The following is a 16,771-nucleotide window of genomic DNA, read 5'->3' on the forward strand; positions in this document are numbered from 1 at the left end:
GCTGTTAAAAAAAACTTGTGTTCTTTCAGGTCATAATGAAACCTCTCTGGCTGGATTTGAAAGTGAAACTATTCTTTTTTTTGCACCTCAGACCTCTGTCTCCCAAACGTCACTGATTAAAATGCACACACACTGTATAATGGAAGAGAAGACTAACACCTTATTGTTATGGATGTGATTGTTTTGTACAGCTTCATCCTGGATATGAGCTCAGAGGGCAAATAATGAGATGTTGACTTGTGCTGAGCGCTGTGGGATGGGAACAGATTGCCTGGTGTTAGCTATGACTCATTGTGGGTCTAAAAAAAAACACTCACTGTCTCTCCACTCTTCTCTTGTCTCTTCTTCTCCTGTCCTACCTTGTGTGTGTGTGTGTGTGTGTGTGTGTGTGTGTGTGTGTGTGTGTCTCCAGCCTACATAGACCAGGTAGACATAGCCACTCAAGGCTGGTTCATCGGGCTGATGTGTGCCATTGCTCTCATCATACTGATCCTTCTTATCGTCTGCTTCATCAAGAGGAGTCGTGGCGGCAAATATCCAGGTACGGTTCTTAATCATACCCATGAGAGGACCAGTGTTAGTCCAGCAGAGCCCTCTGGCAAAAGCTGACAGGTGTTTGCTTGGATCAGGGCATCATTGACACAAAACTCTCCTGGATAATTTAAAGTTCCCCTCTACTCAAAAATATGTTTTGCTTCTTGTTCCTACAGTTGAATGTTTGAACTTCACTGTGTAGAGTGATGAATGCGCAGAGTCTGCTTTCACGTTCATCTGCTGAAAGTTAGAAGTTTCTCTGTGCTTGTCTAAAATCAGACAGGAAGCCATTCCTGGTTCAGTATGCAACTTACACAAATGTGATGTGGAAACTTGAAGCACACATACAGTGAGAATGGATTTTACAATGAAGAAGGAGACATCTTGTTCCCAGCTGTTAAACTTGTAGATTGAATATATATGCTTATTTACAGGTTCTGAAATAAATACATTTAATAAAGAAGTAGAAGATGATGTACTTTTAAGGATTTTAACAAGATAATTGATTTTTTAATGGAAAACCATATCAGACACAAATGATTATTAAAGTAGAGTATTTTATAAACATGTTAAAGCATGTCTGGAGGGAATCTTTAACAATATTTAAGAATGTGAAAGGGTTACAGGATACTAACTACTGGATACAAATACTGGAACTCAATCTTGTTCCTCAGAAATAGTTTTTTCTTTATGGTAGTTTGATAATTGTCAAATGCTTCTAAATATTGCAGTACCCATGAGCCTCAGTGACCATTGCTATGGAAAACACTTGCCCAAAGCCATGAAATGAGAGCATTGTCAGAGTGCTTGATCATTGTGACAGGAACTAAACACTTTATTGGATTTATCCTAAAAGTCTGTCTGACTCTACATATACAGCAGCAGAGTTTGATGATCTCTGATTGGATGTTTCTTATTGAACTCAATAGTTTGCTCTCCAGTCAGTGTGTGATTTAAGAGTTGAACCATCATCACTGACTGGTGCACTGTCACACAACTGTAATTTACTCACCCATCAAGGGTGACTGGATCCATTGTGGATTTTTTAACAAAAGGTAGTATGCATTCTATGAACACTACAGTTTTTTGGTATAAAATAAAAATGTAAATACAGAGTAAATCTGGAACAACTCAGGATTGTTAGCTGACCTAAACACATACTTAATAGTAGTAGTAGCAGATGTACATTTAAAAAATAACTGTTGGGTCAAATGACCAGTTCAACATGCAAATACAAACACTAATCAGCGTCTAAATAGTATATTTATGATTTTTGTAGAATATTTGTACAAATAACTAATTTCATGTATTACACCTATTATTATCTTTAATATGTTATTTTCCACAACTGAACGACATTTTCACTGTTGATACAAAATAAAGAGTCTTCATACAACATTGTTTCTCATCTAAACAAAACAGAAGTCCGATTACTGTTAATGTTTTGCAGTTTGTATAATGTCTAGGTGGAGGTTGCGTGACTGGTTTGGGAAAACGTCTCGGTAGGTGCTGAGCTGTGAGGCTGTGAAACTTTATTTATTCACTAACCAGTGATGAACAAAATCTGTAACAACACAGTGCCAACCTGAAAAAGACTAATGAGTGGAGTTCACTACCTCAATGGAACTAAAACATGTTGTATACTGACACAAACACTAAAGCAACCTAATGTTAAACAGCAGGTTAAAATATGCACTGGGTCCCAACCACATACTACATATAGATGCAGCTTGGAAAACAAGTTGCATGTATATGTATCTATACTGTATGACATCAGTTTGTGAAGTATAGACATTTGAAATTGACAGCAGTGTTCCAAAGCTGCAGTATCAGCTAACAAAGCATAGCCTACATATTGTGTTGTTGGGACACAGTGTTAGTTACAAGTTGAATAAACAAACACAAATATATGGAATTATATCAACAGATGAGGATGAGGACTAACATGTGCTTTTTATGATCAAATAACTGCAGGTGTTTTTTCCAGATGTGGATGGTTTTGTGTATCAAATATAACCATAAATACTCTCTTAACCATAAATACTTTTATAGTCATATTTGTATGAAATTTTAATTATTTGTATCTTTTTCTCCTCAGTCCGTGATAAAAAAGATCTCCCATTGGACCTAGTGGATCAGAAAGACCAGGATGGGTCCTTTGATTACCAGTAAGTATCACCAAACAGACTCTCTGTGTTCTCAGCGTGCTTCAGAGCTCACATGTCTCAATTATACCTGCAGCATCTCCATCACTAGCTTGCTGCTGTATCTTTGGACTGTTGTCTTTAAAATATATTCCACATGCCACATCTAATGAATCATAGTGAATAGGGCTGTTTCCAACACCAAGGTGGTGTTCAAACTGAAAATAGCCCCGTGTTAAAAGAGTGCAGATGGCTGCGGTGGGGGGGAGCATGTTGTTTGCAGAATCATAGTGCTATTGAGATAATGAAATACAATCCAGAAAGTTGAGTTGGAGCTACATATTGATGCTTAGAAGCCAAAACACAGCAAAGCAGTGTGTAATACTCACAGACAGGATTTACAGCTCTGGATCATCACAGTTGCAACTGCTTTAGCTCTCATTGCTATGACCGCAAGGGAAACAGTTAAATACAGATTCTATGTAAGAAAGTAATCCACAAAGAACGTGTGCTTGCATATCTGTGATTGGCCAACGCTGTGTCTTGCCAAATTTTTGCCGAGCCATCTGAGCCATCATGCCCTCATCCAAACGAATGAGAAGGCTGCACTCTTTCACACAGGGCTGATGTCTTTCTGAACACACACCTTTGTCTCTACAAGATGTCATTTCTACCCCCAAAGTCACTTTAGTGTCACAGGTCATTTAATGCTGTAAATCAAGCATGTCCAAACTACTCCATAAATGGCTGTGCGCCTGTAGATTTCAAGAGTTGAAGGCAACAGAAGAGAAATATAACCTTTTTAAGATCAGTATTTGGGATGTATCTATGTCTATCCATCATCCAACGATCACCCAACACTATTTAGAGAAAGAAGAAGAGATGTTTTAACCATTCTCTCACTGTTTTGACATTTCTGAGGACGCTGTCGGAAAATGTCGGTGTGGATGTAAATAGTGTTTTTACATTTGTCATCATTAGTGTAGACATGAACAGAGATTAAAGCTTTCTATCTCAAGCACCTGAGGTTCAATGCTATCCAGCAGTGCAATCCTAATACCCAAACTGAACATGTAGGCTATATGTATGTAATGTGGGGTGTATACAGTATACTAGTGTGTGTGACTGTGCTGTGTTGGTAAGCCATGTGTTTTTTTGCTCCTTCCAGGTCCCACTGATCTCTGTGGCCTTGTTCTTCTTTAAGGAGAACCACTCTGTCTTTCTTTCTGTCTGTCCAACCTTGACACTCAGTTTAACACGCTTACTAAAACAAAGATGTACATGTGCCACTAAAACTTTTACCTGTAGTTATTGTAGTCACTGTAGTATCTGAATCCTATCCTTTGATCCTACTGATGAAAAGATGGGAATAAATATGACTATCTAGGTTATATATATAATGTAAAAATATATGTAAATAACAAGGGAACTTATATACATATGTTATCATGTACCTCTAATTTGGTTTAAAATGCTTTTGCTAAAAAAAGTATGAAAGTAAATCAATCAATTTGATTGATACAACAAAAAAGGCTCTTTATATCTTCAGCATGCAGGGTATTTTCAAAAGAGCTTGTGATCAGTATTTATGATCACCTGAGTGTTGCTGTGCTGTTAACACTTTGTCATCCATCCATTTCCAGTGTGTGAGATCCTGTTCTGTTTGTTAATCAATAATGAGTCTAACATTAATTCCCAACCCCTCTCTTACAGCCAAGGTCACTGCTTTACCCTGATTCTGACCCAGACTACATCACTGGTGCTAATCCCTCAAGTCCACTCAGTTCTCTGTGTGTGTGTGTGTGTTTTTGAGGGTGTGTGTGTGTGTGTGTGTTTGTGTGCATGCAAGGATTTACATGCATGTATCATCTGGAGCTCCTCTGTCCTCCTCCTTCCTCTGTCTTTCTCTCCGCTTCTTGTCTCTTGCCGTCTCCCCTGTTTCCTCACATGTCGTCCCTCTTTTTTTCTTCACGCTGAAATGGGTCATCTGTCCCTGACAGGAACGAAAACGAGAACAGGTACTTTGGTTTTGGCACGGCATCTCTGTTGGCCTGCGCATGTCGGGGAGGGGACCAGATGTTTCCCCTGAACTGGGGGAGAATGGGCGGGTTGGGGGGGGGGGGGGTGGGGCGTGGTGTGAATAAGGTGTAGAACAATCCACCTGATTGATGCTTTGTTGGCTCTTTGGTCAGTCTGTAAAGAGTGTACAGTTTTCAGTCATGCAGTCCAGCTGGCCTGCAATAGTTTTTAAAAGCACTGTTTCAATGATGTGATAGAGGTGACATCATAGAAAGCTTTGAACCATGGCTTTTAGATATGATTAACAAAGAGATGGACAGGATGCAGCTGAGTGCCAGGCTTTGTTTCCTTAAGGATGTCAAACAGTCAATCCAATAATCAATAGCAGCCAAAACATCTTCCATTTAAAAAAAACCCTAATCTTCACTCTGGCTCCAGAGCATTCTGCCTCTATAAAGGTCACATGACAGATACAGTAACTGACAGAGCCATTCACACTATGTGTGTTCATTGTAACTGGTCCTCCAACACATTTTAAAAACATTAAACATTCATCCAAGTTTATGGCTACAGTCCCAGAACTAAACCCATAGAGAGCAAACCCAGAGAAGTTGGCTAAGAAAATATTAAACTTAGAGACTTGTTTTCTGAAGCGAATAAATACAGTAAACACACAAGAACACATAAAATAGGCATACCACGACTAGGGCTGGGTATCATTTAAAAAATTACGATACCAGTACCGAACCAAGTACCCTTAAAGTGATACTGATTGGTGCTCACAGTCTAAACCAGTATGAATGCCAGAGAGGGTTAAATGAGTAGTTTACCAATGTTGGATATGTGCTTCTATGTTTTATGTTCAAGAGTGAGATGAGAGGTTTGCCTGTGTATTAAGTATAGAGCGGAGGTATTCAGCTTAGCTTAGTTTAGCTTAGCATGAAGACTGGGAGTAGAAAGAAACAACCAGCCCAATGCACATAATGCATATACCAGCATCTCTTTCTCCTATTTCACCAAATAGAAATGTTAAAACTCCAGTTCAGGGATAGTAACATGTTGGAGATATGTCTGGACAGAAACTGTTTAGCCACCCAGTACTTCACTGTCTGTAGCTTTAGCATGGTTAGCAGCATAAAGTCCTTTGTTGTGCTAACATAGGAAGTTGGTTATTCAGTTCATCAGCTTTAGGGTTGTTTGTAGGCATTTTTTGTACAGAGCTAGGGTGACAGTTTCTTCCCGCCTCTAGTCTTTACGCTAAGCTAGGCTAAACATATCACAATGTTGATATTCATCGTTTCATGTCAGTTTAGGCAAAGAAAACAAATAGCCTAAGTGTATTTCTCAAAATGTTAAACTATTCATTAAAAAGTTTGGTTGCCTTGTGATCAGTGAGTGTAAACTTAAATGTACCAAATTCAACAAAGTATGTTTTTGTGTTCAGGTTTTAAGAGAAGAAAACAAAGTCTCTCTTTCAGTTGAAACAGGACACTTCTTCTTCTTCTTTTCATAGTGATCATTTTGTGATGTCAGTACAAACCTTCAGACAGGCTTTCAACATTTTAGGCTCAAAGCTGAGACTTTCCCGTAGACAAGATACTAGCCACAGAATATCCTCTGTCACATTGGTGATAAATATTCTGTTTGTATAGTTACTTCTTTGTACATAGAAAAAAACCCACAATTAGGCAGTATTTCACTGGAGGCCAAGGTGGAGAGAAAATTCCTCTGCTGTGTTCTGAATGATCTGCCAGAACACAGCAGAGCAGCAGCTGAGGATTCACATAGAATCACATGGAGAGAGCACATTAGCATTCAAACCTCAGTTAAAACACACAGGCCATGCCCCCTGCTACACAGTGACAAAAGTTTCATTTATTCTTTTATTGTGTGGCTTAAAGCTGCTTTTTACGGAGTTCAACATTGGAACCATAATTACACTACTCCATTGAGCTTAATGTCACACAACAGTGTCAGTGTCTGTAAATAAAAGACCAAAGATGCATCCATCCCTATCACCACGGATCAGCTGTTCAAGCAGTACAAGAGGACGTAGTGAACCAAGAAAGCAGCCTGAGTGAAGAGTGTAGGAGGTCTTGAACCTTTTTGTTCCAGCTAAGCAACAACTGACATGTTTTTCACCCTTTTTAGAGGTTAATTGCTTTGTTTTTCTTCCACCGGCTGACATTTAAAAAGCATCCGCCACCAGGTGCACAGGGTGAGAGATGGCGAGGGAAATCAATTTGGGTTGTAGTGAGGGCAGGGAGGGCAGGGCAATCTATGTTTGGCACAATTTGACACCCTTAAGGAAACGATTTCGACAACAAACAACTGGAGAACATTTGGAGGACAAAACACGGCATAAACACTTCCAAGAAGTTAAAAATTCTTCATAGTGAAAACATGTAATTTTAGTATTTACCCTGTGAACAGCTTCTCCTGTTTTATCCATCTTGTTTTATATTCTGTCTTATTCCAAAGGATCTACTGCACAGTAGAAGAACTCAGCATCATTATTACTACATAATGAAGTTATTTTCCTTGTTTCTTTGTCCCGCATGGAAATAACGTAACGATAATTAAGTCAATTTTAGGTGTAGTCAAATGTTGAAAGAATAGTTCAACACTAAAACTCATGAAATAAGCTTATACGTTTTCTTTCTGAGAATGAGATGAGAAGAATGGAATCAATTTCATATCTGTTGGCGTTGGATGTGATTAGACAAGCTTAGCATTAAGACTGGAAAACCACATTACAAGCCACAGTGGGTTAAACAGTCAACTTTACAGTTGATGATAGACATTTTTTGGCCTAGCTGTTTCCTCCATCTTCCAGTCTTAATGCTAAGGTAGGATAAGTACCTCCTAACTACAGCTCTGTACTTGATGCACTGGTCTCTTGGAAAGAAAGTGAATAAGCATATTTCTCAAAATATCAAACATTTCTTTTATAGGATACCTCTTATTTATTACAGCTTGGGTCTTGTTCTTGTAGACATGGCCATCATTGCTACCCACAATAATAACAGTAGTCACTAAATTAATTGTTTAGATCTTTTCAGACTGAATAAGACTTTTTTTTCATACTTTACCAAGTGTGCCACTCAGTTACATCCATGAAAAATAGCCACAGAAGAATTATGTCAAGCTTTGATCAGCCTGACACAGCTGTGGGTTACATGCTGTACATATTGTTCTGTGTAAGGCAGATGCTACTAACATTACAACCTCCTGTCTTTCTACTAATGTTATTTGAGAAATAAAAATGTAGTACAAAGTCGAGGTATGTACAACCATCTAGTAAAGATCTATAAATGGAATAACATTCTCACACATGCTCAGTAGTGTCTCTCCAGAGACTGAAAACATGGCCACAGGTTATTCGTCTTTGGAGACATTTCTAAACTAACTACCATGACCATAATCTTCACAATGAAGGGACATGACACCCAGTGCAGCCGTGGGGCTCACTGATGTTTCTAATAGTGTTTGGACATCACTTAAGGTCTACCACACAAAGGAATAAGATATATCAGGCCTCAGAAACGCGCACAATACTTGTTGGTAGATGAGTTCATTGTTGGCTTGACTCTGCACATGAGATTTATTGACAATATGAAAGATATAGAAAATCACCAGACATATTTGCTACTGATTAATGATGGAAAAACAAAATACCCCCATCAACAAGAAGCCAGAAGCTTGTAACATGAACATGATCTTAAGCTGCGTGAAAAGTAAAAATGAAATAGTAAAAAAGCTGATTATCAGGATAGTTTTGTGCCCAATCAGACTTAATTATAACTCTGTCACCATGTTATCAGATCATAGCATTTATTTTGGCGGGTACAAAGTTATTACAGTATAATTAATAGAAATGATGGTTAACCTATGAAAACAAGACCCAAGTTGTAGCAAACCATAATTTTCTTGTAATTCCTACAGTAGATGGCTACTATGCATGCAATGCAGCCCTTTTTATATAGAAATAACTATGTTATACAAAGCCGAACTGTGGCATCCTTTGGTTAACTTACTTCACTCTACCTCTGACTTTATTGCTTTCATGCCTTCATTTTGGATTATGATGCATTCAACCTACTTACCTTTAGCAAAGCTATGTAAATGTTAATGTTGTTCTTCATCTCCCTACACCCACACTGTTATACCACCTTTTCAGCTAATTTATTTTATGTCTGGTTATTCATCTGTCTCATGACTGTCTTTCTGTTCTACCTACCCCATCTTTTGTCTCTGTCTTTTGTCTCTGTTCTGATTTATTTTCCTCATTGGTCCAAAGGTCTCTTGAAAGGTATGAATAGAAAAAGTCTCCTGCATCACCATCTGAGTCCTACTTATCCTATTCTTACAAAAAAAATCTCATTTCCTATCACTCATTTGCAATGGATTTTAATCGATTAATGTCTGTTAGAGCCAATTTAACTTGCTAATATGCTAATGAATTCTATCCACCAAAATAAAGCATTTCAAATAATGATTAATCCAATTTTAGATAATAACAAACTCATCGAATGTAAATCTGTCAAGTAAAAAAACCCAATAGAGTTGACATGACTGTCTGATTCTATAGTCATGTTAATCTGTGTATGTGGGAGTCCTTTTTTGACAGTCTTGAATGCGGCAGATGGATGAGGTTGGGTATTGTTATGCAAGGAAGGTTATCTGAAACTCCTACCCACCTTCTAAGTTACTTACCCCACCTTTGCTCCTCTACTCAAAAAAAATCACCTAATCAGATAATTGAATCATTCCCAACTCTGCTCTCTTTCATTCTGAAGACATTTTGAAGTCACTGAAATAAAAGGCTCTTTCTTAAAACCCTCTGGCTCACTGAAGTTGTCGGTGCAGTGCGGTCAACAAATGAAAGAAAGCTTGGCAGGCACTTTGAAAAAAAGGTTCTGCCTCTTGGCCAGATTTATTTAATTAGCTATAAAAGATCTAATCTTGAAGCGTTTCAGTGGCACCGGTGCATAGAGAGATGTCCTTCTGATTTACTCCTGGCACACTCAAAGGATATTGAACCACAGAGGCAATGTCTATCTGCCAGCTGCTGTGCTGCTCACCTTACTGCACACTGTGTCTGATGAATCAATGAGTTATGAGAACACCGGAATCGACAACTTACAAGCCTTCTGGGCACTTTTAAGAGTTACACTTTTTATGTTTTATTATGTTTTTTGTTGGTCATCCGTCCCATTCTCACAACGCGGCATCTTAGGAACACACTGAGGGAAATTCTTCAGATTTGGCACAAACGTACACTTAGACTCAAGGATGAACTGATCAGAATTTGGTGGTTCATGGTCAAGGTCACTGTGACTTCACCTACATCCAAATCTCTTGAATGCAGTAACTCAGAAATGCTGTTTGTGCCGGATGAATTTCATTACATCTGGCACAAACGATCCACTAGGACTCAGAATTTGGTGGTCAATGGTCAAAGTTACTGTGACTTCAAAAAACACGATTTTGGCCACAACTCAAGAATTTGTATGCTAATTATGACAAAGTTTCACGCAGATATCTAATAGGATAAAAATGATGAAGTGATGACAACTTCACTGTGACATCATTTTCTGGCCATTATTCAACATCATAACTGTATTTCACATTTGGTCAGATACTGAATTGATGACACTAATCTTGGTGTCTACCTTGAAACTGGAGATTCTATAGACCTTCTGTGCTGCCTGGTTTAAGATGTGTGTGAAGCATCCACATTTTATCATTTATAGCATAATTTCAGAGACATCCATATCTGAAGCACTGTCTACTGTCATGGCTTCAACTTTGTGTTCTACCAGAATCAGCTTTATTTGCCTAACATGTGAACACCTTCAAGGAAACTGCACTTATATTACATGAATATTATGAGCCTGGACATCATGGATGTAAACTACTACTTGACTGGTTGGCAGATGTGTACAACTGCAATGTGGTATTTCTAGTCTTTCTGAATTACAACTATGTGCACAGCAGTCAATAAGGATTTGGATAATGATGCTTCTCTTAATAACTATAATATAATTTAATTTAATAATAAACTTTAAATTGAAGGTATTTCTACAGGTCGCCCAAACTCCAAAATAACCCATAGGACAATTATAGTTTATCAGGCTCATAAAAACTGATTGATTTTTTGTCTAAGTTTAGGCAACAAAAGCTACTTGGTTACGTGATTAAAAGAAACCATGGTTGACTTTGGTACTATAGAAAACAGGATGCAAACAACAGTCTCCAGTGTCAAAGTAGAACACTTGCACAAAACCATCCACCCAAACTTCCTACTTGCAACGGAGCAAACTCAATCCACTGATACGGTTATGCTACGTTCCAAAGCTTTCTAGAACAAGCAATTGAAATGACCTTGAGTTGACAATGTTTTATCATGTCTTCAGTGCTATAGCACTGCAAAGCCTGACATCATACAGCCATCATCATACACCTTTAACATACAGCCAAAGCAACTGTGAAGTTTCAAAGTGCTCAGCTAAGTGAGTAAAGTTATTCCCTTCTGAAGACAGAAACCCAAAACCCCCTGAGGGCTGTAGTACAAGACAGAAAGGAGACTTTACATTCATTATTAACTGCTAAGAAACCAAGTATTAAATGTGATGACTTGTCTGATTATCGTCTCTCCCCTAAAAATAAGGGATAAAGTTTGAAAAAGGCTATGATGGATGTCAGCAGCCAAAATTCCTCACTTTAAATGATAATCATTATTCAAATTCAAATCCAGCATGCTGGAGTAAAGAGCTAACTTCTTAATCATGAACTTAATCCTCTCTCAGGTGGCCTATTAATCGATTAAAATATGTCAACCTTTCTCTCGCATTCACCCAGTTACACTCTTCATCTTGTGTGGAACATCTTTTCATCTCCTCACCTTATTATGTATCGGCCTGTGTTCTGAAAGGGTTCATTGTTTCTGTGTCTCTTCTCTCTCCGTCCCTTTGCTCAACTTTGAACAATTTGTTTGTGAAGTGATAAAAATATTACATAAATTATGGGTTCTTTACTACCTTTGAACTATGTTAGACTTTGATGGTGCTACATCTACCGTGGTCCATTTGTACTGTTCATGAACATGTATGATTTCTAAAAATGTATTGAGTAATGTGTCTGGTTCCTGAAGTGTTTCAGCATGGAGCATGACGATTCTGAGAGGCTACAGAGTAGATTCTGTCCTCTCCAGGTGAATCTGAATACATGATGTTAGATAACTTTGAAATGCAATGCACAGACACGAGCAGTGAAGAGAAGTCCCGATGACGATAAATCTCCGTTTTGCATCCTTCTTGATGTTTTAAATGCATTTCCTGCTGTTATGCAACTGGCTTGATTTCAGATGAGAAAGCTAATGCTAGTCTGTAGTTCTTTCTCCCTATGCATGAAGTCTCCACCCCCTCCCAAAGAAAAAAGAAAGAAAGAAAAAAAAACTTAGGAGACATGCAGCCATGCTCTGAACTGGGATCTTGCTTTGATCTCATGTCAGAATATGACCACCAGAAAGCATGTGGATGCAAATGTCTTATTTGATTCTATATAGGCAGTATTTATCTCTTTTTAACAACCTTGTCTCTTACATAATGCATTAACTTACTTGCGAACTATACAAACATGTTTTTGAGGAAATGTAATTGCTGTCTTGATTGTATTTAAAGGTTCGTATTCTGTAGAAGCAAGGTGGAGGTTTCTGCCATAACTTCACCTTCATATTCTGTCATTGTGGGTGATGATCGAAGACATAAATACAATGTTTACCAGAGAGTCCTGTGTCCCACATGTTGTTAGCTTTAGGCTACAACACTTCAAGATCAGGGAAAGATGGTGGTTTTGATTACACATACTGTTCATATTCTAAACCCTCACAGTATGTTTCTGGGTCAGTTTTAGAATCTCCTCATGTTTCAGAGAGTGTATTTTTTAGCTTTTACACCACTCATTTTAGGAGGAAGAACATCTATCACACAATATGATGTCCTTTTTTACCTAAGACATGAAAATATAACATAGCAATAATGATGGAAATGTATTTTATAACTTTCTGGAAGTGTGGGCTTTATTGTATAACCATTAGAGCCATCAGTCTTCACTGCTACATCATGAAAAGAAATCTTATTACTTAACTACTCATTTCACTAAAACACAAGGCAATAGATACGGAGATAATTTGACCCAGAACAGCCTCAATGGACACAGATTTATAGCACCTATACAAAATTATAATATTTCAAAATAGTTTCATTTTTGTGCATTTTGGACCACACAATGTGGGGTGTTTTTATAGCTGTCGAATGTAAAAATGGGTCAAATTTGACCTGAACAGTTTGTAAGGGTTAGGCATATATAAGTACATTAGATTGAATCATTTAAAAATATATTCTGGGCAGCATTACATTTCCTACAAATCATATTTACTAGTAGCAATCAGCTTAATATGAATGACATTTTTAGGAGACAGGGTAGCTATTAAAACATAGCAATGAATACTGTAGAGCCAAGAAGACTTTAAAATGTAGATCTGCAGGCATCTTTTTGGTATAAAATGCTGCTATTATTAAAGGATAGTTTCACATTTTTCAAATCTATCTTAATACAGTACTCACATAAAATATGTACTTTGAAAGAATTATCATTCACTGTAATTAGTTGCTGGCAGCGAAGCAATCCCTTTGTAATGTGACTACAGTGTAATTAATGTGAGCCGCAGCTGTCTCAGCTAGTGGAACCAAAGTTCAAATGGCTTCTTTGTGTTTCTTCAGACAGTGTTTCCTCACTGAGCTGTGGTGGAGGGGTTCAGTATGAAATGAAGATACCCTCTTGATTTAGAACTAGAGGCCCAAATTAGTTTTCAGTTCATGGAAACGGCACTGTTGATCTCTTAACATTGAAGTCACATGAGGAAGGGTTCACTTTACAACTAGGAACTCTTTAAATGTGCATTTGGTATGAGTTTTGTGTCAATACAGGCTTGAAAAATCGGAACCTATCCTTTAAACAAAATATGGAAAAGAAATGAATCATAAAAGTACAAATTCTCATTTAGAAAGGCCTGAGTGCCTCAACATTCAGTCACTTCACCAAGAGTTGTCAACAGAAAAGCATAAAACATGGAATTCACACTTTTCTTAATAATCATTTCTTTACCTGCAATCCCCATAACTTTCACTTCCCTTTTTAACCCATGCTGATGGGGGGCGGCAAGGTCCCAAACTCCTGCTGATTCTTTGCCCGCAAACGCACCACCCCACTCCCGTTTTTAACCCCTTTTCCCTTCTCGCGCATTTTTGCAGCAGCGACGAGGACAACAAGCCTCTGCAGGGCAGCCAGACGTCGCTGGAGGGCAACGTGAAGGAAAGCGACGACAGCCTGGTGGACTACGGCGAAGGCGGCGACGGCCAGTTCAACGAGGACGGCTCTTTCATCGGCCAGTACACGGTGAAGAAGGACAAGGACGAGACAGAGGGCAACGAGAGCTCTGAGGCCACCTCGCCTGTCAACGCCATCTACTCCCTGGCGTAGCGCCCTAGTGGCACATGGACGACTTGGTGGCATCCTCTCTGATCTGAGGGCGTTTATGACAAACCACAACACCACACACCAGACACAAACACACACACGAATATATTAATATATGAATATATGAAACAAGTTAAACAGAAGAATCACAGCAGGGCCTGTCTGGAGACTATGTAGGCTTTCCTCTGCAGATAAGCTGGAGGAATACAGGAGTGGAATTAGACCACAAGCCTTTATTTAATGTTTCCAGCTCTTAAGAAATTGGCCCTTCGGAGGTGACGTTTGGACAAAGTGGACAAGTGCTCGTTTTCCTATGTGCTCTGCCTGCCCTTTACCCACACAGACTTGACGTGTGCCTTTGGGGCAGCTTTAGGCATTTGGAGGCATCAACAAGCGTTCTTTAGAGATTTTGTTCTTTCTTTCTGCTCTGAACATTTTCAGTCTCTCTTCTCTCCTCCCATATTTTGTCCCTCATACCTCTGTGTAGCATCACAGTAAAGTAGACACAGAGGTTACACACACACACACACATACACACACACTGGCCCCATCCTGTAACATATCAGCTTCTAAACATCAAACTCAACAGGATGCTGGCAGATATGTTTATCATATTGATATTTACGCAATGAAAGATTTTAGTTTTTTCACAGCTGGTAGACGAGTCATTGAATCTTAATGAATGCTGTATACAGTCCTGGCACACATTTTAGTGCCCTGCAAAACTATGCACTATCACCTCCTCCATACCATTTTGGGTTTAATCTGGTTAGAAGAGTACACATTTTGGGTTTCCTTTTTTCCCACTCGCAGGCTAAATCACATGCTTCTATTCACCTTGCCTTTTTGACGTGCTAGATGTGTTTTTCTTACCTCTAATCCAATGTTGTAGTGCAGATGTTCAAAATGGCCGATACAAGAAAAGCCATTTCTGCCACAAGCAGCAGGCGCTGCTACGGTATGTTGTTGATGAATCCCTTTTTAAAGAAAAAAAGACTTAAGTATAAATATTATTTTGGAGCATGTAGTAATTTAGTGCAAGAGAAATGAGAAGGCTAAAGACAGGAATGTTAATTTTGCTTGAGAAACACCAGTAGACCAGAACCCACTGAACTCCCTAGTTAGCATGCAGGCTAATGCTGCATTCATGTCAAATGGGAACAACTGTCAGTTGACAGTTAAAATCTTGGAAGTTGTAATTTAGTTTGGAGCTGTAACACTTCCATGATTCTGTTTGTCTGGTAATACACACAGGAATAGTTGAGTGGGACTTTTAAAAAGTATATTTTATACCAAACCAAACATTGCTATGTCAATCCAACATGGTGATAAAATAGTCACTTATGATAAAAAAATATATAGACTTAAATATATTATCATACCACTTACACCTACCACCTACATTCATGTTCTTATTGGTGGTTATTGGCTCCAAACTCCCCAACGATGTTTTCATCATGTGATATAACGTCTACGTTCTCTCCTGTAGGACATGAATGCAGCATGAGAGACTGGAATCATTAAAGGGTTAGTTCAGATTTTTTTTGAGGCGCAGTTCTATGAACTACTTATCCATAGTCAGTGTATTACCTGCAGTAGATTTGGGTTGGCAGGAGTAATGGCATGGAAGCTAAGCATTGTGTTGCTATGGACGGGGCAACAGCAAAACATATTTTAGCCACCCAAACAAGTCCCACCTAAAGAAAACCAACAAAAAAAACAATATCAGTTGAAGTGTACGCTATATATAGAAAATGTTCACAACTTTACCTTGCTGTCAGACAGCCCTGCTTTTGGGACTACATTTTCTCAACTGTAGAACTTCCGTATTCCTACGCATGCCGCACACTGTATTACGCTGCAGTTCTGTGAGGTCACACAGCTGATCTGCTGGACATCTGCACACTTCTTTTGTTCAAATTGAAATCTTTTCAGCTCACACAGACTCACCATCATCATGTCTTTACACTAACACACCGCCTCTAAAATTGTCTTCACGTTTTGTCTGAACCGACCTTTTACAGCAGAATCAACACCTCTGTTCTTCCCTCTACTTTTTTATAATCTAAATCAATTTGTAACCCATTACAGATGAAAAAAACTGTGTAGAGCCACGTAGAATACTTTAAAAATGACAGCATGAAAATACATACATCCAATTCACAGCCTTTGAAATGAACTGATCGGCGCTCTTTTTAGTTTTGGCAGAGGAAGAAAAGATAAATGGAGTACGAAATGATTTTTCAGGTGTGTACGCTCAGTATTTCACTTGCTCTCCAAACATTGAATCATTCTGTTAGCAGACTGATGGACTCACTGTCGATGATTTGCTTGTGTTTCTTTATTTTCTACTAAATGTCCACAGAGTGCTCGTTGGTTCAACCAGATTGATTCTTTTGGCACTCATACTATAGTTACCTGCTACTCAACAGCACTATTAAACCCTCCAATGCTAAATCAAATAGATCTTAACTGCAGTTAGCGACTGGAGTTCACATTGTATTTCAAATATTTATTTTATATTTCTATTT

General features: G+C 38.5%; 1 protein-coding gene across 1 annotated transcript in view; it reads left to right on the plus strand.

Annotated features, from left to right (window-relative positions):
- The window catches only part of nfasca (neurofascin homolog (chicken) a), a 55,499-nt gene extending 40,842 nt beyond the window's left edge, over window positions 1–14,657 (plus strand). The window contains exons 27-30 of the mRNA XM_053315076.1: window positions 413–541; window positions 2,633–2,702; window positions 4,655–4,696; window positions 14,015–14,657. Of these exons, the coding sequence (XP_053171051.1) occupies window positions 413–541; window positions 2,633–2,702; window positions 4,655–4,696; window positions 14,015–14,243 (470 nt within the window). The 3' untranslated portion in view covers window positions 14,244–14,657. The remainder of the gene's footprint in view (window positions 1–412; window positions 542–2,632; window positions 2,703–4,654; window positions 4,697–14,014) is intronic.
- The last annotated feature ends 2,114 nt before the right edge of the window (window positions 14,658–16,771 follow it).

Source organism: Scomber japonicus, chromosome 3, assembly GCF_027409825.1.
Source record: "Scomber japonicus isolate fScoJap1 chromosome 3, fScoJap1.pri, whole genome shotgun sequence".
Taxonomy (NCBI): Eukaryota; Metazoa; Chordata; class Actinopteri; order Scombriformes; family Scombridae; genus Scomber; species Scomber japonicus.